The sequence below is a fragment of the Prionailurus bengalensis genome, chromosome A2, assembly GCF_016509475.1.
Source record: "Prionailurus bengalensis isolate Pbe53 chromosome A2, Fcat_Pben_1.1_paternal_pri, whole genome shotgun sequence".
Taxonomy (NCBI): Eukaryota; Metazoa; Chordata; class Mammalia; order Carnivora; family Felidae; genus Prionailurus; species Prionailurus bengalensis.
The window spans coordinates 48,989,940-49,011,565 of record NC_057348.1 but is presented as its reverse complement, the minus strand read 5'-3'; the positions used below and the strand labels follow the sequence as shown (position 1 = coordinate 49,011,565).

Below are 21,626 nucleotides of genomic sequence, written 5' to 3'. Positions count from 1 at the left end.
GTTACAATATTCTAGCAATCACTATTTTTATAATTCCTTATTATTCTCTAAAATGTTTCTTTAAATGCCATCTATACTGTAATTAATCCAGAAAATTAAGAGGTTTCCAGAAGTCTCTCTTAAATTCCAGGTTCCTATAATGAATTGTGTATTTCATATTTTTACTTGGATGTCTAAGTATTTCTAATCCAGCACATCCAAAATGGATCTTGTTTGTTTCCCTAAAACCTGCTCTACTGACAATTTCCCCCATCTTAGCTGATGACAATTCCATCTCTTGCATTTGTTGTGTAAGTAAAGAACTCTGCAATCACTCTTAGAGATTCATTTCTTTTTCTGTCCAAAATCTTATTGACTTCACTTTCAAATAATATTTTAAATTGGAACACTTATTACCTTCAATGCTACCACCCTGGTTCACCCTACTATTATCTCTCACTTAGTCTACTGTAACAGCATCATAACCAGTCTTTTAGACTTTATCCTTATTTCTCTATATTCTATATTCAACCCAACAGTATTATCTTTTTAATATGGAGGATGTATCATCCTATTCCTGTGCTCAAATCCTATAAAGGTCTTCTACTTTATTCATAATAAATGGCAAAATCTTTACAATGGCCTGCTAGGCCCTATATTATCTGACCATCCCATTACCTCTTGACTTCATCTTCTTCTTCCTCACTCTGTTCCAGCCTCATCAAATTCCTTTTTCTCACATACACCAGGCATGCTCCTCCCCCAGGACAACTACATTGTTTTCTATAGGAAGCTGTAAACTCTTGTCCCTCCAAAGAAATACCAAAAAGAATCAGAAACTATCAAGACCAACTTTGTCAGAACTCTGGAAGACACTGAAAGGTTTATAGCAACCAAGTGAATGCAAAATCAAGAAAAAAAGACAACTTTACAATGTTAGGAAAGCTTTGTGGCTTTTTTATTTGCTTTTTTCTCATCCATTCCCTATCTCAATGGCAGTCTGGACAGCCTGAAGGCCACAGCCTGCATTCCTGGAGTGAGACCCTTGTACTTGGTTCTGGGAAGAAAGCAGAGCAGACCTTATTAGAAAAGTGTTGTGTTTCTTTATTCTAACCTTTCTGGGGGGTACCTGAAGGATTAAAACAATTTAATAGTCTCTGTTTTGCCTAACTTGGAAATCATTAAGTGTGGGAATGAGGTAAATAGTGTTCCTAATCATTATAAAGAGAACAAAAAGCCCACAGGCATCTAGAGCTAAAAATTATAATTGAAGCATACAATAGACAGCATAAACCCTAGGAGAAAAATCTGAAAAGAGAATTTCTTTGGTAAATTAAAACATTCACAAGTGCCTGTGTGCCCTGGGAATTTAGAAAACCACAAAAACAAACAAATGAAACAAAACACAAACAAAACAAAACAAAATACAGGGCAGGATGGGTGCTCTGGAAAGACCTGAGACCTTAATCTCTCATCTTTGGCTAATCTCTAGACTCAACATGCAGGAGGAAAAGGTTAAGGCACAGGCATCTGGGTGGCTCAATCAGATGAGCACCCAACTTTGACTCAGGTCATAATCTCACGGTCTGTGGGTTTAAGCCCTACGTTGAGCTCTGTGGTTACAGCTCAGAGCCTGGAGCCTGCTTCAGACTCTGTGTCTCCCTCTCTGTCTGCCACTCCCCTGCTTGTGCTCTCTTTGTCTCTCTGCTCCTCATCTGCTTATGCTTTCTCTCAAGAATAAATAAATAAACAAGAAAGAAAGAAAGAAAGAAAGAAAGAAAGAAAGAAAGAAAATGCTAAGGCAGAATTATACATGGCTTGGTTAAGCCTTGAAGTATTTCCCCAGAACAGAGCCAACCCACAAGACTGGGTGGTATGTTTTAATTGGATCCTGTCAAAATTTATTTGGTGAGGTCATAACCAGTACCTCACAGATGCCCTTATTTGAAAATAAGACCATTACAGATATAATTAGTTAAGATGAGATCTTTAGGGTAAACCATAGTCCAATATTACCACTGTCCTTATACAAAAGGAAAAGTGGGACAGGGAGACAGACAGGGAAAACATGTGAAAAATAAAAGCAAGCCTAGGAATGCTTGCTTTCTCAGCAAATTATCAGAAACTACAAAGGGGGCATGAAACAGATTTTCTTTTTTATCTCTGAAAAGAAACAACCCTGCCAAAACCATGATCTTGGACTTCTAGCCTCTAGAACTGTGAGACAATAAATTGCTCCAGCTTAAGCCATCTATTTTGCAGGACTTTTCTATGAGAGCCCAAACAAACTAATTTACCATGAAAGGCATTTTTTTGTTTGTTTGTTTGTTTGTTTGTTTGTTTTATCCCCTGGCATTCAAAGAACTCTCTGGGAAAACACTAGCTGAATACAAGCTAATAGAGCAGGCACTTTACTGACCACACATGACAAGGAATACAGTCTTCATGTTTGGAAAATTCATGAAGCAAACCAACAGCTGCAGCCTTCCATAATGAATAATATCAAACCATAGAAAAGATTTAGAATCTGATGATCAGAGTTATCACATTGTAATATTCAAATTTTCAGTTTTCAACAACAACAACAACAAAATCACAAAGTTATAAATAAATAGTAAATTATAGACCATTCAAAGAAAAAAAGGACGGAAACTATGCCTTAGGAAGCCTAGAAATTTTTAACTTACTAGAAAAGGACTTTAAGTCAATTGTCTTAAATATACTCAAAGAGCTAAGGAAACCATGGACAAAGAAATAAACAAAACCAGGAGAATGATGAATGGACAAAATGAGAATATCAATGAAGAGATAGAATTTATATAATTTATTTCCTGCTAATATTTTTTATTTACCTATTTATTATGTCTGTTAATTATTATCTGTTCCCCTCCGTGAGTGCATAATCTCCATGAGGGCAAGGATCTTTCTTTTCTGGCTACCAGTACCTAACTAATACCTTCAATATAGTAGACAGTCAAGATTTGTTAACATTAACTGACAATAAATGGTCTCCTCTAAATCCTACTACAGTTATGTAATATAAAGAAACATTAGTGATGATGCTATAAAATAAAAAGTAAATTTGGGAGCGGGTAAAGAAAAAGAGAGGTACATTTATAAATTGACAGTTCCTATAAGTGATAACTCAGGGAGGAAATTTGGTAGTAACACAGTTGGATAAACAGTCTATAACACTGAGAATACATTACAATCAGTTCTCAGTTGGGCAAAGATCACATAACAGTCATTATTTATTTAAAGAAATAATCTCCATAGTGTAGAAAGTGATAATCCAGTGAAATCCTTAGTAATATTATTGGTATAATATTTCCTTGACCCCAAAAGATGTTTATTAATATGCTTTCACATTCTGCTTTTTCCAATCGAAATTAAAATTAGGTTGTCAACATTTACACATTTATAATTTCAAAATGGAAGTGTATTTCTTTGCAATAATAAATCTTTCCCCCTTGTTTTACAATTTTGTTGCCTGTATGAAACACAAGCTGTACTGATTTCACAAGTCTAGGAGCATTCTCTAGTTTACATTTTTCCTTCATGGGTAATTCTGGCATTGGATATTTTCATATAACTTATAATTCTTATACAAAGTCTTATGAAATGACTTCACTTAATAATAATACTTAAGATAATATTACTTAGGGTGATACATATAGGCATATACAATGAAAGCAACAAGCATTCTTGACTATCTGAACTTTTACTCTACAGTGATATGTCTTATCTTACAGACTACATATATTTTAAAAGATATTATATTTACAAAAAAACCCTACAGCTAACATCATACTTAATGCTGAAAAACTCAAAATTTCCCCACAAAGATAAGGTACAAAGCAAGGGTTGTCACCCACACTACTCATTTTCAACACCATACTAGAATTCCTTGGTGAATCAATTATGCTAGAAAAGGAAATAAAGGTTATATAAATTGGGAAGAAAAATATAAAAGTGTCCTCTTTCACAGATGACATGATCATCTATGTAGAAAATCAAAAGAATCAACAACCACCATAACAAAAACCTCCTGGAACTCGTAAACATTTATAAGAAAGTTGCAGAATAAAAGGTTAATATATAGAAATCAATTGCTTCTGTCTATAACAAAAATATAAAAGTGAAATTTGAAATTAAAAACACAATAACATTTATATTAGCACCTCAAAAATAATTAGGTATAAATCTATAAAATAGGTATGAGATCTGTATGAATAAAACTATAAAAATCTGATAAATGAAATCAGAGAACCACAACAATGGAGAGATATTCCACATTCATAGATAGGAAGATTTAATATTGTCAAGATGCCAGTTCTTTCCAATGCTATCTATAGATATGCAATCCCAATATAATGCATTCCCAATAAAAAATATTTTATGGATATTGACAAACTGATTCTACAATTGATATGGGGAGGCAAAAGACCTAGAATACCTGGCACAATATGGAAGGAGAAGAAAAAAGCTGGAAGAGTGACTCTACCCAACTTCAAGACTTACTATAAAGCTATAGTAATTGAGACCATATGGTATCTGAAATAATAGACAAAAAATCATGAATAGAATACAGAGCCCAGAAATAGTCTGTCATAAATATAATCTTTGACAAAGGAGAAAAGCAAGACATGGAGCAAATATAGCCTCATCAACAAATGGTTCAATTGGACATCTACATGCAAAAAATCACATCTAGATACAAACTTACACCCTTCACAAAAACTAACTCAAAATGGATCAAAGACCCAAATGTAAAACACAAAACTTTGAAACTCTTAGAAGAGATCATAGGAAAAATTCTAGATGCCCTTAGGTATGGTGATGCCTTTTAAGATACAACATGAAAGTAACAATCCATGAAAGAAACAACTGATAAACGGGACTTCATTAAAATGGAAAACTTCTGCTCTAGCAAAGAAAATATCTAGAGAAATGGAAGACAAATCACCGAGTAGAAGAAAATATTGGCAAAATATGAATATGATACAAAGTTATTACCAAAAATATATAAGGAACACTTAAAACTCATCAATAAAAAAAACAAAGAACCTGATTTAAAAAATGGCCAAAGACCTTAACAGACACCTCACCAAATAAAATATATGGACATAAATATGTGCACAAAAAGATGCTCCATATCATATATCACCAGGGAAATTAAAATTAAAACAACAGTGGGATAGCACTATTAGAATAGCCAAACTCTTGAACACTGACAACACTAAATTCTGGGAGGGACAAAGAACAGCAGGAACACTCATTCATTGCTGGAGGGAATATAAAATGGTATAGCCACTTTGTGAGACAATTCCACAGTTTCTTCAAAACAACATAGTCTTACCATACATTCCAACAATTAAGCTTCTTAGTATTTACTCAAAGCAGTTGGAAACATGTCCACAAAAATCCTGCACATGGATGTTTATAGCAGCTTTATTCATAACTGCCAAACCTTAGAAGCAATCAAGATGTTCTTCAGTAGTTGAATGGATACATAAACTGTGGTACATCCAGACAATAAGATATTAGTCATCACTAGAAAGAAATGAGTTACCAAGGCATGAAAATACATGGAGGAACATTAAATACATATTACTAAGTTAAATAATCCAATCTAAAAAGTCTACTTAGTATTATTATTCCAGTGATAAAACATTCTAGAAAAGGAAAATCTATGGGGATAATAAAAGATCTGTGGTTGCTTGTGTGTGTGTGGGGGGGGATTAATAGGCAGAACACAAAGGGTACTAAGGGCAGTGAAAATACTCTGTATGATATTATTATGATAAATATATATCATTATACATTTTTCCAAACCCACAGCATATACAACACCAAGGGTGAAGCCTAAGGTAAATGATGTACTTTGGGTGGTTATTTTGGGTCAATGTAGGTTTATCACTGGAAAAAAACATGCCACTTTGCTGAGTGATAGCGATAATAGGGTAGACTACACGTATGTTGGGGCAAGAGTAAGTGGGAAATATCTGTACCTGCCTCTTGGTTTTGCTGTAAACCTAAAACTGCTCTAAAAAATAATGTGTTTTTAAAAAGCATCATTTTATAAAATCTATTTATTCAACAAATATTTATGACCGTCATTTCTTTTACAGGCCTTTTGCAAATGCTGGGTCTACAGAAGTGAATAAGACAGATTCATGATTAAGATTACCTTAGGCTGCATGTAACAAAATATCTAGCTTAACAGTGGCTTAAAGATAAAGGGTAATTGTTCTCACATGAAAAGAAATCCTGAGGTAAATAATTCCAGGATTGTTTCAACAACTTAAGTCATTATGGACCCAGATTTTCCATCTGTCTCCTAGCTTTCCTCAGTTGTCATTCACTTCTCTCATTAAGGGGACTGCCATCATTACAAGTATCCTGTCCTCACAAAATAACATGGCAAACACAAGAAAAAGGGAAGGCAGGGATTTTTCTCCTTGTGAGAGGGATGGGCACATACTCTGCTTTGCCTGGGACAATTGCAATTTATCCCCTCTTTTGTTTCTAATTTGTCCTGGATTTGGATAATAAATAAGTTAGATAGTTGCTATAGTAGCATGCATTTTTTTCCATTGAGAGGAAAATATTTCTGAGAGCCTCCTTCAGAAAATGTTTTCACCTGCTCATCCCATAAATGCAGGGAGACGTGGGTAAGTGAACAGTTGGCATTTTAAACCTTCACAGAATGAGGAGGCTTCCACCCTTCTGGCCAAAAAGAAGGGTGAAAGAATGACTGTTGTTTCAAGAGTTAAGAGCATAGGCCATAAATTACAAATCTGCATTCTCGGAGGTAACTGGAATTTCCTCAAACCTCACAGACTGCAGGAATAAATGGAGTCACATTATCTAGGCCCTCACAAGCCCCACTGACACTTTCCTATGTGGTTCATGCACATTATCTTCAAGGGTATCACATACATTCTCACAAACAAGTCTGTCAAATATCTTACTATTTCCTAGGAGTCACTGTTTTCCTTTGGATATCTTCTGGGTTCAGTGGATCTTCCAGAGCTCTGCCAAGCATCATGTTTTCCAGTAACACCAGGATCCCCTGCTTTGCATTGCTGCCAAGGCAGTGCACATGGTGTCAAAGCTATTCAGAGGTCTGGGGCAAAGTAGCAGAGAATGCTATTCTCTCCATATGTTGGACTCCTGTTAGGACATTCCAAGGTATTACTATGAGCGTCCCAATGGCTGACAAAGTTTTTAGGAAAATGGAACTTGAGATGGATACGAATTAGTTTCAGCAATATTCAGCAGAATTTCCCTTGAAGAGAGAACTTGTTTTGACTTGCTTTGGCCAAAGAAGTTAAGGTTGAAATAAAGCGCATCCCTTCAAAATAAAGGCATTTAAGAATAGTTTGTGAATGTGCCACTCTTTCTTTTTGGCAACGCAGCACAGAATGTATTGATATGGATATGCCATAAGATAGAAACAGCCTAGAAGGCTAAGCAAATACATGGAGGCCAACTACCCTGGAATGTCTCCTAGAGTCAGAGAGTACTTCACATGGGTGAGTACTATTTGTTGTTGTGTTAGTTACTGACAGTTGGTCACCACAGTCTAGCTTAGTCTATCCAACTGAGACTTTTTTTTTTTTTTTTTTTTTGTAGAGTCTGACTGTTCCCTATGGAAATCCTGTGTGAATTCAATGGGTTCTGGCCTGAGAAGAGTAACTTGGTCTCTTTCTTTTGACAACTAAGAGTTTCTTACTGGATCAGACTAATTTTGTCATTCTTCCTTTAGAAGGGATTCTCTCTCACAGGTCTGCTCAATTCTGAAACAATTAGATTTTGGGAGAGCGATTTGATAGTTCATCAGTATTTCTCAGGAATATCTGAAGCCATCACTTAGACTTCATCAACATTCTGTGATATATAACTTAGAATAACTGATTATATGTGAAGATGCTTCATGAACAGAATAGCCACTGCATGGCTGAGATAATGGGATTAGGAATAACGCTCAGGCGACAAAGGAAGGAAAACATCATAGGGTTGATGAGACTAATGGTCTCATAAGACAAGAATATATAGATTTCACAAGAGAGGGATAAAGAAGGGGAGAATAATTTAAAAGGGACATCCATGTGAGGTAAATAGCACTTGGAAAGGATGTAACTCAGAGAAGATACAAGACTTAACAAAAGGCCTGGCAGAAGACTGTCCTAATATGCAATCATATTTGTTAAGTCATTTGAGTTGTAAGTTACAGAAACCCATTCAAGGATCTTATACAAGTAACAGGAGTCTATAGTTGATAAATATGCGAAGTCCTGATCCAGACATGGGGAGCCAGGGGTGTGATATGAACTCCACGCCTTATCTCTGAGTCAAGGTTTTGAATCAGTGTCACCTGAGTCACATGAGCTGACAGTAAGTAGAGTGTGGGACTCTGCAGGTGAGAATGTGGGGGCTGTAACAAGTGGAGAGAATGGATGCAGGGTAGGCAGAAATAACAGATAATCACTCTCACAATGAAGGACCCTTTGGGGATGATAGAGTTGAAAATTTTCACCTACAGGTGAAAAACTTAAGTCCTAGGAAGGGAAAGCCCAAATGTAAATATATTGGAAACTTTATAATTAAATAATAGTTAAATATTATTGAGACACAAGGTAGGTCAATTAATAAAAGATTTATATCTTGGCAAAGAATGATTAAAAATACATAAATATATCAAATATTTTAACTCAAAATCCATCCATACACGCACACACACACACACACACACACACTTGCCAATCTTCTGGTGTATGATCATGAAATTTTTTCCAAATATGCATCACCCACTTGGCCTCCCTGTTATAATCTTGAAAAAAAATCAACTATAATAAAATTCAGTTTTGTGGTCTTTAAAGTGAAATAAAAACTTGAAGGTAGTTGACTAGTAGTTAAGTGCAGTATGTTTCTAGTGTTTATGATTTCCTTTAAAAATTTCCACCAAATTTAGCCCACAACTAACAGTTACAAACTTATCAAATCTTTCCAAGGAACTCAAATGTATCTTCTTTGAAATAGCATCTCTCATTCTCTTTTCCTCTCTCTGCACTCACTTCATTGGTTTATATGATTTTCATTACATGAAATAATTATGGTAATACATATTACTGCAGTAAATACATTTAGAATCAAAAATAGCTATTCCTGAAAGCTAAAAATTAAACTGGTGGGACATACTAGGGATCCGATTATTAACGGGGAGTGTTCAGGGTACTGGGGACATCAGACAGCATATCATGCAAACAGAATGGATACATTCTTTTTGGTTTACATATTCACTGGTTAGGAAATGATTGGTGGTCAGTTAAGCGAAGCCCATTAATAAAGTATGTATCCTCTGGGAAGCCATCTGGCCCAAGACTCTTGTATCTTGGGAGATTTCTGATTACTGATTCAATTTCTTTGCTGATTATGAATCTGTTCAAATTTTCTCTTTCTGTTTCAGTTTTGGTAGTTTGACACACACACACACACACACACACACACACACAGGAATATTACTCAGCCATCAAAAAAGAATAAAATCTTGCCATTTGCTATGATGTGGATGCAGCTACAATATATTGTGCTAAGTGAGATAAGTCAATCAGAGAAAGACAAATACTATATTATTTCACTCATATGTATAATTTAAGAAACAAAACAGATGAACATATGGGAAGGGGGGAACAGAAGGGAGGGAAACAAACAACAAGGGACTCTTAACAGTAGAGAACAAATAGAGGGTTGATGGAGGGAAGTGGGTGGGAGATGGGCTAAATGGGTGATGGATGTTAAGAAGGGCATTGTTGTGATGAGCACTGGGTGTTGTATGTAAGTGATGAATCACTCAATTCTCCTTCTGAAGCCAATATTGGGCTGTATGTTAACTAAAAATTTCAATAAATAAAAAAAAAAAGGAAAAAAAGAAAAATCTTCCTAAAAAAAAAAAAATAGAAAAGTAAAGAAAAAGAAAGCGTCTATCCTATGAGACAGGAAAAGGCATGGCCCAAAACCTGGGACTTTATACACATAAAGTGAATTGTTCTCAGCTCTCCTTAGTTACTTTCTTTTTTTTTTTTTAATTTTTTTTCAATGTTTATTTATTTTTGGGACAGAGAGAGACAGAGCATGAACGGGGGAGGGGCAGAGAGAGAGGGAGACACAGGATCGGAAACAGGCCATCAGCCCAGAGCCCGACACGGGGCTCAAACTCACGGACCACGAGATCGTGACCTGGCTGAAGTCGGACGCTTAACCGACTGTGCCACCCAGGCGCCCCGCCTTAGTTACTTTCAATTGAGATTTCTCTGTTTACATTTCTTACCACTTGCTCAAGGCCAACAATGTCTAATTTAAACAACACAAGATAAAAAATGAGATGGTGTTTTTCTTCACATACCTATTCTTGTCACACCCGTGATCTGCTCACCGTCTCTCTCTGTCTGTTCTATGAGTAGAAACAATACAGTTCAGAAAGGAAGTGCCCACAGAGTGTCTAAGACAAACAGCCTTACCTGTGCCTTCTTACTTTCTGAGGAGTCAGAGCTGAGGCTTCCCTTGTGTATTTGGAACATTCCAGCAAGTCACCTAATTAAGCCATAGGGCCAGTGCTGCCCAGATAGTCTCTCCAAACTTGAAAAAAAGGCAAGACATACAAAGAATGCAAGAGGTGCAAGATGGATAATCTCAAGGAAGCCATGAGCGGTAGGCACTGCCTTTAAGGTTCAGATTCTAGTTGTAAGTGCCACAGGTGAGCCTGGTGTGTTTGGTGTTCTCAGGAAAGGGGGCATGTAGCACATTTTAGACTTGGGAGCAATGAGTTTGCTTCTGCAGGGTAGACTAACTGAGAAAAGCAGGAAGTCTTTTGAAAATACTAATGATTTGATCTGTCTTGAAGAAAAAGTTATTTTCCAGAGAAGTAAGAAATAGGGAGATGGGAAACTTTGGTGGATTTTAAGCACTGAAAGAATCTGTTATGGATATGAGCCAGGAATCTAGAGTAGGCTACAGAGGCTTGAGCCACTGACCTGCACCCACATTCTCCCAATCTTTGTTTGGACCTGTATTGTGTCCTGGTCTCTCTTCCTCCTTCGTATCTCCATAATTTGCAAGCTGGTTTTTAGAGGGAAAATGTAAAATTATTCTAATATGATATTTTCTTGTTTATACTTTTTTTTAATCACCTGTCACTTCTAAATTAAGTAGGCAACTAATGAGAGCAAGGACCTGGTCTAGACTGTCACTTGCTATATCTCACTGTTTAGGTTGATGCCTGATACCCTGCTAGAGTTTACCAGTATTTATAAAAGATTCAATAAACCAATTGTCATGACACTGAACATGCAAAACTCTCATTGCTCTCTTATTAAACCAGTTATAGCTCTAAAAGGCATATGCATTGCTCAGAAATAGCACTGTGGTTTAAGGCAATGTTTTCTTTCTTGTCATTTTCTGCCATTCACCTACAAAACCTTGTGATATGTGTGGAACATTCTAGGTAATCAAGGAAGGCTAAAGTAGGACACATCTAAATTGGAGCCAGAAATATTTTAGTTTAGCTCTTCATAGCTTTGATCTCCAGTTTTAGGAAAAATAAAGAATTCATTTCAGTCTTGAATTAAAAAAGCATGAAATAACCAACTTTTTATGCCAGGTCCAGAGCATTTTTTGTCTCTCCTACATAGATTGCAGATTTAATTCAGGAACCAAGCTGTTCCACAGACACATTTGAAAACATCACCAATAGTCAGAACCATTATAGTTAGCTTTGAAAATCCACCCTTCATTACACTAGCTCCCTAATGTTAATGATTATAGCAGAGATGAAAAGATACTGGTCCACAATCCCTGTTGACTATAATTAGAGGCTGCCTTGGACAGCCTATTCTCAGAGAAGCAGAGCACTTTGTAGGGCAAAGAGTTGAAAGCAACATGGACATTTTTTGCTCTGAGGACTTGTTGGGGGCTGGAAAGGATGACAGAAAATCCTAGTTAATGGGGCAACAGAAAAGAGGAAAATGCCAGAGATCCCTTGGCTCATCAGACAATTCAGAGACACTGAAAATTACAGAAGTGTTTTGGCTCAGGAGCTGGAGGAGAGCTGCCAAGTTGTGGAGACGTTCTCCAGATATCCTGTGAGTGTTGGGCAGCGATCAGGGCCATGGCCGACCTTTCCCGGGCACAATTCCTATCAACATCAAATTGAAAGGGGGAAGAACAACACACTTGGCTAGCAAACACAGAAGCCCTTTCTTCTATAAATGGAGAATAAATACAGATAGAAGATAAAAGAGGATGAGCACTACTCTCACAGAGGCCATGTGCTTGATAGCAATTTTGCCTAAAGCAATTTATTGTTAATTATTCATGCAGATAGAGAAAACACCAGCCAAAAATTCAGATCTTTGCTGAACATGTTCAAAATATAAATCTAAAGAAAAGAAACATGTTGATTATTGATTGCCTTTTTCCTGTTTGCATTTGTACATACAACATTACAAAACACAAAGATACAGGGATATAGGAGTATTATAAATATTTGGAGGATGTTCCACGACAGTAGAAATCAATATGGGATATTTATCAAAAAGAAAAAAGAAAAATTAGACAGGAGAGGAAAACTTATTTGCTGATACAGAATATTCTCCATTTTATTAGTTTCATTTGGGATATTTCATAGCTTGCTTTACAAACCTTAGTGCAAGCAAATGCATTTCTTTTTGCACTTCTTTAGGAGTGTGTCACTATAAATGCACAGCGACAATCTTGATGTCTCATCTCCTAAGTGAGCAAATCTAGTCTGTTCTTTGTAGCAATGCACATAGACAATATGGCTAGACATACGCCACACACACCAGCCAAAAAGAGAGAGAGAGAGAGAGAGAGAGAGAGAGAGAGAGAGAGAGAGAAAATCCTCATTTTTATCTAGTTAGGAGCAGAGAGTTTTGTATAAAGAGTTGCTGCCCTATCGTGTTCCAATTTTAACAATATCTCTCTCTCAATTCATTGTTTGGAACAACCCCTCCCAAAAAGAGAGATATAGATATAAATTACATAGATATAGATATAGACATTGATATAGATACAAATGTAGATATAGATATGTTTTTTTTCAGATTTAGGATGTTGTTTTGTGTTTGATTTAAGAGCTTTGCATATCACCCCTCTCCCCACCCAAAAAAGATAACTTTGTGTACCCCTAAATACACAGCAGGAAATTTTTTTTCAAGAATTTATAAAAACTTCAAGATACTTAATAATTTCCCTAAATATCATGAAACTGGAGCTAGTAACCATGGAGTATAGGCATCCATGTCATGCGGCATCTACAGCCAAGGAAGAAAGGACTCACTCATTCCTTACTTGCTTTCATTCTCACCTGACTCTTACACTTCACTTCTCCATAACATCACCTGAGTGAACATTCTAACCACCTTTGATCACATTCTACTTTCCAGACACTGCCCAGACTTTCAGAATAAAGAACACTTTCCTTAGCATAATTTCAAGACCCTTCATAATCCAACTCTGGCCCATTTCCCTGCCATATTTTATGGCAGGATGTCAGGTGGTCTGTGATTCCTCCACCCATCTCAGTATCCAAACACTTAAAAATCTGTTTGAGTATCTGCCATATGCAGGCCAAGGGGTACTGGTGCTGGGGGCACAATGCAGGGCATACATAACAGATATGTTTCTAGACAGAGACAAGTAAAGAGATGCTACAATGGTAGGGGTCATGAAGGATGCCACAGAAGCAACAGAAAGGGTGTCTAACCCAAACCTGGCTGAGGTGGAATGGTCACATGTAGCTTCCAAGGAAAATTAATGTCTGAGCAAAGTCCTAAAGGACAGAATTAGGAGTTAATTAGGCCAATAGTGCAGTGACTGGAACTCTAGGAGAGAAAAGAGTTGTCCCAATGCCCTGTAAGTGGGAACGTTTTTAAAGAACCATAAGGATTTCAGGATTTCAGGGTTGTACTGTAGAATGAATTATTTACTGTTATCCCAGCATGCCCTGCTCCTTCACTCTTCTGTTTCTGTCCCTGGGTTGGGGGTGGATGGTGTTCTTCTCCTCACTTGCCTGATACATTTCAAGTCATGACTTTAGCTCCTCTCAGGAGTATCCCCAACTGCAACACCACCACTCAGAGAAACTTCCACAGTATCTCCTTTGTACCCTGTGGTATCGATTCCATATTGCATTTACAGTGCTTCTCATGTTACCCAGTCAATGGCTATTTTTGACACCTTCTCTCAGCTCTGTATGCCTTGAAAGTAAGGATTTTGTCCTCATCTTGTTTTTCAAGTCTCAAAACAGAGCAAGACATATGGTAGATACTCAAAATTTTTAGTAAAAAGGAATGGAGATAGTTAAAATGTTATCTTTTATTTTTGCAACCCATCTGCAAATGCATTGGTCTGTGTTGTAAGATAAGCAATCTTCTCAGGACACGTACTGGGGAATGAAATGAATTCAAAGCCTCCCAATGAACACATGGGTGACTCATGGGATCTTTATCTCCCCCAGATAACACAGAAAGGCAACAGTGACTGAACCACAACCTGGCTTGTTTAAAAAGGTCTCCATAGACCATGCAGGCTTCTAGGGAGAATAATTAATTATACTGGAGTGGAGACAGAATAGAAAGAAATGCAAATATTTGATCCTTTTTTGAGTGAGAGGATAGAGGCTTTTTTAACATGCAAAGCAAGCATGTTTTAGGGAATCTTTGGAGACATGGTCCACCAGAAAAGAAACACAAAACAGGATACCAGTGGAGGAGTTCCTTTTCTTCACAGTATCTTCTTTTCAAAATAACTTTTCTTTTCAAATTAAAGGAGAACATAAATTGTAATCAGCAACTTCTGTTAGATCGGAAGGATACCAATAAACACCCTCTCCTCCTTCTTCCTCTTGAAGACTCTTTGTAGCAGCAAGGAAGGCAAAGGAAAAGAAAGAGGCAATGATTTAGGAAGGCAAGAGAAAGAGAGTGAGAACAAAAGAGACCCATGAAGGCAAGGTGATGTTGGTGCCTGAGAGAGGTGGTGTGTAGTGAGATCCTGGGGGCTGGAAGACACTCCACGAAGTAACAAAGAAAAGAATCCCCAGAGTTATTCTGCTGTAGAAATAATGGATACATTGCAAAGGGAAAATATTCTTTCAGAAAAATGCAGTTCACTTATGTACACTTGGATTGTGTTATTATTTCACTTATTTTTTTTTTTCAACATTTATTTATTTTTGGGACAGAGAGAGACAGAGCATGAACGGGGGAGGGGCAGAGAGAGAGGGAGACACAGAATCGGAAACAGGCTCCAGGCTCTGAGCCATCAGCCCAGAGCCTGACGCGGGGCTCGAACTCACGGACCGCGAGATCGTGACCTGGCTGAAGTCGGACGCTTAACCGACTGCGCCACCCAGGCGCCCCCTTATTTCACTTATTAATGGTGATGCTCTTCTCTCAGAAAGCTCTGGTGCCACAATAAAAAAAAATGAGAATTTTGATATTATAAAAACACATGATCTCTTCAAAAGAGGACTATCAACGAAAAGAACAGACCAGATATACGGCCTAATGTTCATTTCACGGCTACAAGTTTGAAATTACACTGCATACATTATGTAAAAATACCAAATCCTCAAAGAGACGCCTGACTGAGCCATCCTGCGTGGCACAAACCAGTCTCTTGGCATATTTTACAATGGTTAAAACCCATACCTTCGACTGTTGCTCGCTTGGGCTGAATGGTGATGGCTCCTTCTGCAATATCTTCATGCTGGTGCAGTGGGTTTATTTTGGAACCCCAGCTGTCTGATCCTACCCAAAGAAAATGGCCTACTTGGTCAGCTCTTTTGGCTGCTGCAAGGATCTGCCTGTGAAAAAACAGGAAAAGTTATATTAATGATAAGGAACAGCTGCTGAACGTATATATATCAATTAGGAATCAAGCAGAAGGAAAGCAAGCTACCAGTTCTCAAAAAGTAAGTAATCAATGGCAAAAAAGAAGCATGTCAAAGGATTTATATCCCTGCATATATAAAGAAATTTTATAAACCACTAAGAAAAATGATCATAACAGCTTGAAGAAAATAGGCAAGAAACAGTAAAAGACAAATGACAAAAGGAGAAATATAAATAACCCGTAAGCTGGAGATACATATTCATATACATTAGAAAGGAGGGAAATGTAAAATAGGGTAAGATATCACACTTGCTGTTCATGTTGACCAAAAGATTTGTTTTGTTTTGTGAATCTGGGCATGGGGCTGGAGAAATGAGAGTTTGCATTCACTGCTGGTGGTCTATATAATTTCTGGAAAGCACCATGTCAATCTAAATTAAGGGTCTTAAATTATTCATTGAAATGAACAAGTATGCCATACTTGAAATTTTACAGCCCAGTTTTATAAATAAAAATACTATATAAATGGGGCACTTGAGTGGCTCAGTCAGTTAAGTGTCTCAGCTCAGGTCATGGTCTCGCCGTTCCTGAGTCCAAGCCCCGTGTCGGGCTTTGTGCTGAAAGCTCAGAGACTGCGTCTGTTTCGGATTCTGTGTCTCCCTCTCTCTCTCTGCCCCTCCCCTGCTTGTGCTGTGTCTCTGTATATCTCTCAAAAATAAACATTATATATATATATACATATATATATATATATGTATATATGTATATATATATATAACAAGGGCAACAAGGCAAATAAAACAAAATTAAAAGTAATCAATCATGGTACAGTTATTATAATATATTTTTGGAAGAAAGAAGAGGTGGATAAGGTGATTGCATTTGTAGAACAGAGGAAGCTACAACTAAGAGTCCTCTGGTGGGTCATACCACAAGAGAAATGATTTGTTTGTTTCTCAAGACTTGGACGTACTTTGTCACATAGGTACATGGCCAAATTCTTTTTCTTCTTGGCAGAAAATGGAATGGTAATTTTCTATTAAAACTATAAGGAATAGGTTCTGATATTGTAAACATCCAAATACCAGAAAGTTGTGAATGAGAAATGTTGAATTAAACCTGTTAATTATAAGTTAAATTTATCACTAAGTATTAAAATGGTAAGACTCTCTGGGAAATTTACACTTCTGCCTACAGAATGCTGAAAACTAAGAAAGTGTCTCCCCCGGGAGAAAACAGCTTTTCTCAAAAAATCTGGACCACCCTAGAAGAATAATTCTATATACTGCCATAGAGAGACCCTTTAATGGAATGGCAACTTGGATGTCTGACCAGACCACTGAGAGCCCTTTTAGGTGATATGCACTGTCCATGTATCAAGAACTCTTTGGTCTTTCTTTCAAATGGGAACTTCCAGAAATCACCCGTAATTGCAGAAAATCTCCAGTGTAAACTAGAAACCAAATAAGTTAACACAAAAAGGAAACTGATGTATAGTGGGGCAGAGAAACATATAGAAAAGAACAAAAACAAATATATTTAAATAAGAATTATCATATCTTCTGTAATCAAGAACGAGATAACATAGAAAATAGAAACAAACAATGGGAAATAGCTCTTAGTTATTGAAATATGTTAGAAGAGAAAAAAAAAAGAGTGAAGAAAATTATCCAGAAAGCAAAACAACAACAAAAAGGTAGAACACATTTCAGAAAATATAAGAGTCTTAAAGAATGAATCTAGGGACACATATATTCAGCTAATAAAACTTCCAGAACAAATATACAGAGACAACAGAGTGAATTTTGTAACAATATATTTTTAATGAAGAAGAGACCAAAAAATTGATAATATGAATTTCCAAATTTAAAAGATTCACTCAGCAAAATAATGGGGAAAAATCAAGCATGTCACACAATTTAAGATTTCTGGGGAAAAAAATTAAAATATCCTAAAAGCTTCCAAAAGAAGATCAGGACACAGGGAGAAAAATAAGAAGCAGAATATCACCAACCCCTTAATAGTAAAAACAATCAAACAAACAAAAACCAAGCAAACAAAAGATGATGGATAGTGGAGCAATGCCTTCCAAATTATGAGAAAAAAAATATTTTATAATCTGGAATTCTAATATTTAACACACAAAGAATCCCAGTACTAACAGAATTAGCATATATGTCCTCTAGAACTTACAGACTTTTCCATCCAAAATTAGAACCTCAAACTCCCTGCAAGTTACAAGTCCTACAACTCATTAGCCACCATAGCTATTGGCTGAAAATCATTTATGTGCCAGGTATCATGTAATTAAAAATAAGTCTGAAGCCACCTGGATGGCTCGGACAGTTGAGATTCCAACTTTAGCTCAGATCATGATCTTGGGGTTCATGGGTTTGAGCCCCACATCGAGCTTACTGCTGTCAAGACTGTCAGCTCTGAGCCCACTTCAGAGCCTGCTTCAGATCCTCTGTCCCCCTGTCTCTGCCTCTCCCCAGCTTGCATGCTCTTAAAAATAAACACTTAAACAAACAAACAAACAAACATGAAGCTATGCCTAACTGTTCCAACTACTAAGTAAATATGGAGAATGAGAACATTTTTTAGGCATGCAACACAAAATGTTTTCCTTGAATTTAGCCTTTACTAGAAAGTTTTGAAGAACATGCTACAGCAAAATGAGGAAAGAAACCATAAACATAAATGAGTGACAGGGAAAAATTTCTTACCATGATATAGATTGGTCCAGAATAAAACAGGAAGATGGATATTTGAGAAGGTAAGTGTCCAGGAAAAAAAAATGGAACTCATGGATTATCTTTCACATGAATATATGGAAACAGATATGAGACGTAGGACATTAGTAAGAAAAAAGCAAGTAAAAAATCATCATATGAATGCTTTGAAAAACTAAACCTTTTACCCAAAAAAATCATATCATAGAAAAAAGATCTGAGGCTGTGGTATATAATATTTATATAATCATAATAAAGCACGTACTCATTTCTGTTAAATGAAAACCTTATAGGATAACGTTGAGAGAATAGGGAGGGTACAAGTGAGCCAAATTCTACCTAACATAAGAGGAATTAATAGATAATATTCAAACTTAATAATTCCAAAATTGTGTTATTGGCACATTATGCAGATAAGACAGGAAGAAATAGCTGAAAGAATTAAAATAACTGCTCAAAAAGAGCTTAACCAGAGAGTCTGAAGGGACTGGACACTGCTCTTTGTATCAAAGTGTTTCACTTATATTTTAATTTTTATAGGTGTTTTTCGTTTTAATAAAAATAAACACAATCAATCATTTGTACTCTTGACCTAGAGATACTATTTCTGCTAATCTATGCAAAGGAAATGTCAAAAACGCTGTCAAAAATGTATGTTCGTTACTGCAGACAACCTAAAGGTAGAGCAATAGGGGACTGTCTAAACAAACAAGAGTGCATTCAAAGGATGGACTAAAAAGTAATTAAGAATATGCTTCATTAGAAAAAAAAGTGAATATACTTAGCTTTCCACAAGCACTTGTTAAAAAAGAAAAATCAATGAATAAAAACTGCAATAGGTTATTCAAGTCGTATATAATAAAAGCTAGCTAAACTTTGCCAGTGTATGTATATATATACATAGTTAGAAGTACAGGGTCATCTGAGAGCACAGAAAAATAAGGATACTGCTAAAAACATATTGTTAACCTAACAGTCCACTGAGAAGGTGTTGCTGAGATTGAAGACAGTGCAAATGCAAAGGTGGGCAGAAGCCAAGTAAAACAAGGAAGAAAAGACAAAACTAAAAAAATGCAAAAAGTAGATGTTCACTTTAATATAAATGTAAAACTGTGAGCTTATTTATTAAGATAACTAAGAGTAAACTATTTAAAAATACTTATGGTTAAGTGAAATGTGAATTACAAACAGTGGAAGATAAAAAGTGAGAAATTCTTTTGGGGAAAATCTGTATGTTTGGGAACAAGTGATGGTAAACATTAAACCAGAATTTTATTCTATCTCTGATTATTGGGATTTCACATTTTATAGAGATTATTTAAAATCATTGCTTGTGATTAGTTTCTCTAAGCTTAATCTTTTCTAGATAATCAGGGCAAAGTAAACTTAAAGATTCCTTTTAATAAAGAGCAACAACAACAAAAAACTTTACCATGTTTTTCACTGGATGTACAATAGTTATGTATTACTTTTTTTTTTTTTTTAATATTTTTTAAATTTTTTTTTCAACGTTTTTTTTTTATTTATTTATTTTTGGGACAGAGACAGAGCATGAACGGGGGAGGCGCAGAGAGAGAGGGAGACACAGAATCGGAAACAGGCTCCAGGCTCCGAGCCATCAGCCCAGAGCCTGACGCGGGGCTCGAACTCACGGACCGTGAGATCATGACCTGGCTGAAGTCGGATGCTTAACCGACTGCGCCACCCAGGCGCCCCTGTATTACTTTTATAATCAGAAAAAAAAAGTGTTTCAGAAAAAGGATCCACTATTGTCTAAAATTCAAATTATCAGTGGCCTTGACTTACTGAGCATTTGTCTTAGCTTTAAAATCTAGATATTACTATCTTCTCACTGCTATTCTCTAACAAAGTATTTGAAGTTAATGTTCTAAGAAATCTCAAAATTTCCCATTTACAGTGTAAATCTTCTGAAAAAAGAAATAACATACTATTGTGAGTTAACAGTACTCTTCAGACATTACTATATTTGAGATCATGTTTTAGAAGAAACATAAATGCACTTAAATTTTATTACTGCGTTCAAGAACTATTTCTGCTATCACTGCTATGGATCACAGTATACAATAATATTCAGCACACAAACCCCATAACAAAAAGAACGAGCATAATTATTGAGTGGATTGTATGCATTTTTACAGCCCAAATTAAAACCACACATTATCTACAAGTCAAGAGTATTATGATGAATTAGTCACCAAAGCTATTTGCAGTAATTTTTGCATGACATATACCATGTATTTAGAAATAAACACAAAGCCACACCTTATCAATACTTTGAAAATGTGTAAAATGATGTATGAAAAATATTTATGAGACAATTAAGAAGGAGATCAATAAAGATGAGAGAAATAAGCAAAAACAAAACAAAAGAGTAATATTATGAAAACAAAATCTTTCAAGTAACTACCACACAAAGTGTAGAAGAAAATGGCCTAGGAGCAACATATTAGAATTTTGTAAGAAGAGAAGTAATACATTTAAGGGATGGCCAGAAATAGTTTCGTGGAGAAGGGCATATTTGAGACAGACTTTAAAAATGGACAATTTCAACAGGTAGAGAAGGAGAGAAACAAAAAACACCATGAAAGGAAGGAAGGAAGGAAGGAAGGAAGGAAGGAAGGAAGGAAGGAAGAAAAAAAAACAAAACACCATGGGGAGAAGCAATTAGAACTGCTAGAGGACCAGAGCCATGCATTTTGGGTATAGAAGTGGATGAGTGGGGATGAGGTCTAAATGTTAAATTAGGACCACATTTTAAAGCATTGTGAAATTCACATAGAGAAGCTTATCTTTAAATTAATAAAGAGTGTGCATTAGCATAGTGAGTTCACTCATTCATTTATTTGGTACCATTTCTTGAGCATTTACTATCTACCAAACACCATGTGAGGGACTAAAGTACAGAAGGAAGTCCAAAGAGGTATCACCTCTGCCTCCACAGTGCTTACAGACTAGTGGAGAAGATGGACACTAAACAAA

The 21,626-nt window shown here is 36.2% G+C and overlaps 1 protein-coding gene across 2 annotated transcripts in view; it reads right to left on the bottom strand.

Annotated features, from left to right (window-relative positions):
- GRM7 (glutamate metabotropic receptor 7) overlaps positions 1-21,626 on the bottom strand; it is an 859,113-nt gene that overhangs the window by 398,086 nt on the left and 439,401 nt on the right. For both annotated transcript variants that reach the window (XM_043587992.1, XM_043587990.1), the window contains exon 4: positions 15,711-15,865. In XM_043587992.1, coding sequence (XP_043443927.1) covers positions 15,711-15,865 — 155 coding nt within the window. The remainder of the gene's footprint in view (positions 1-15,710; positions 15,866-21,626) is intronic.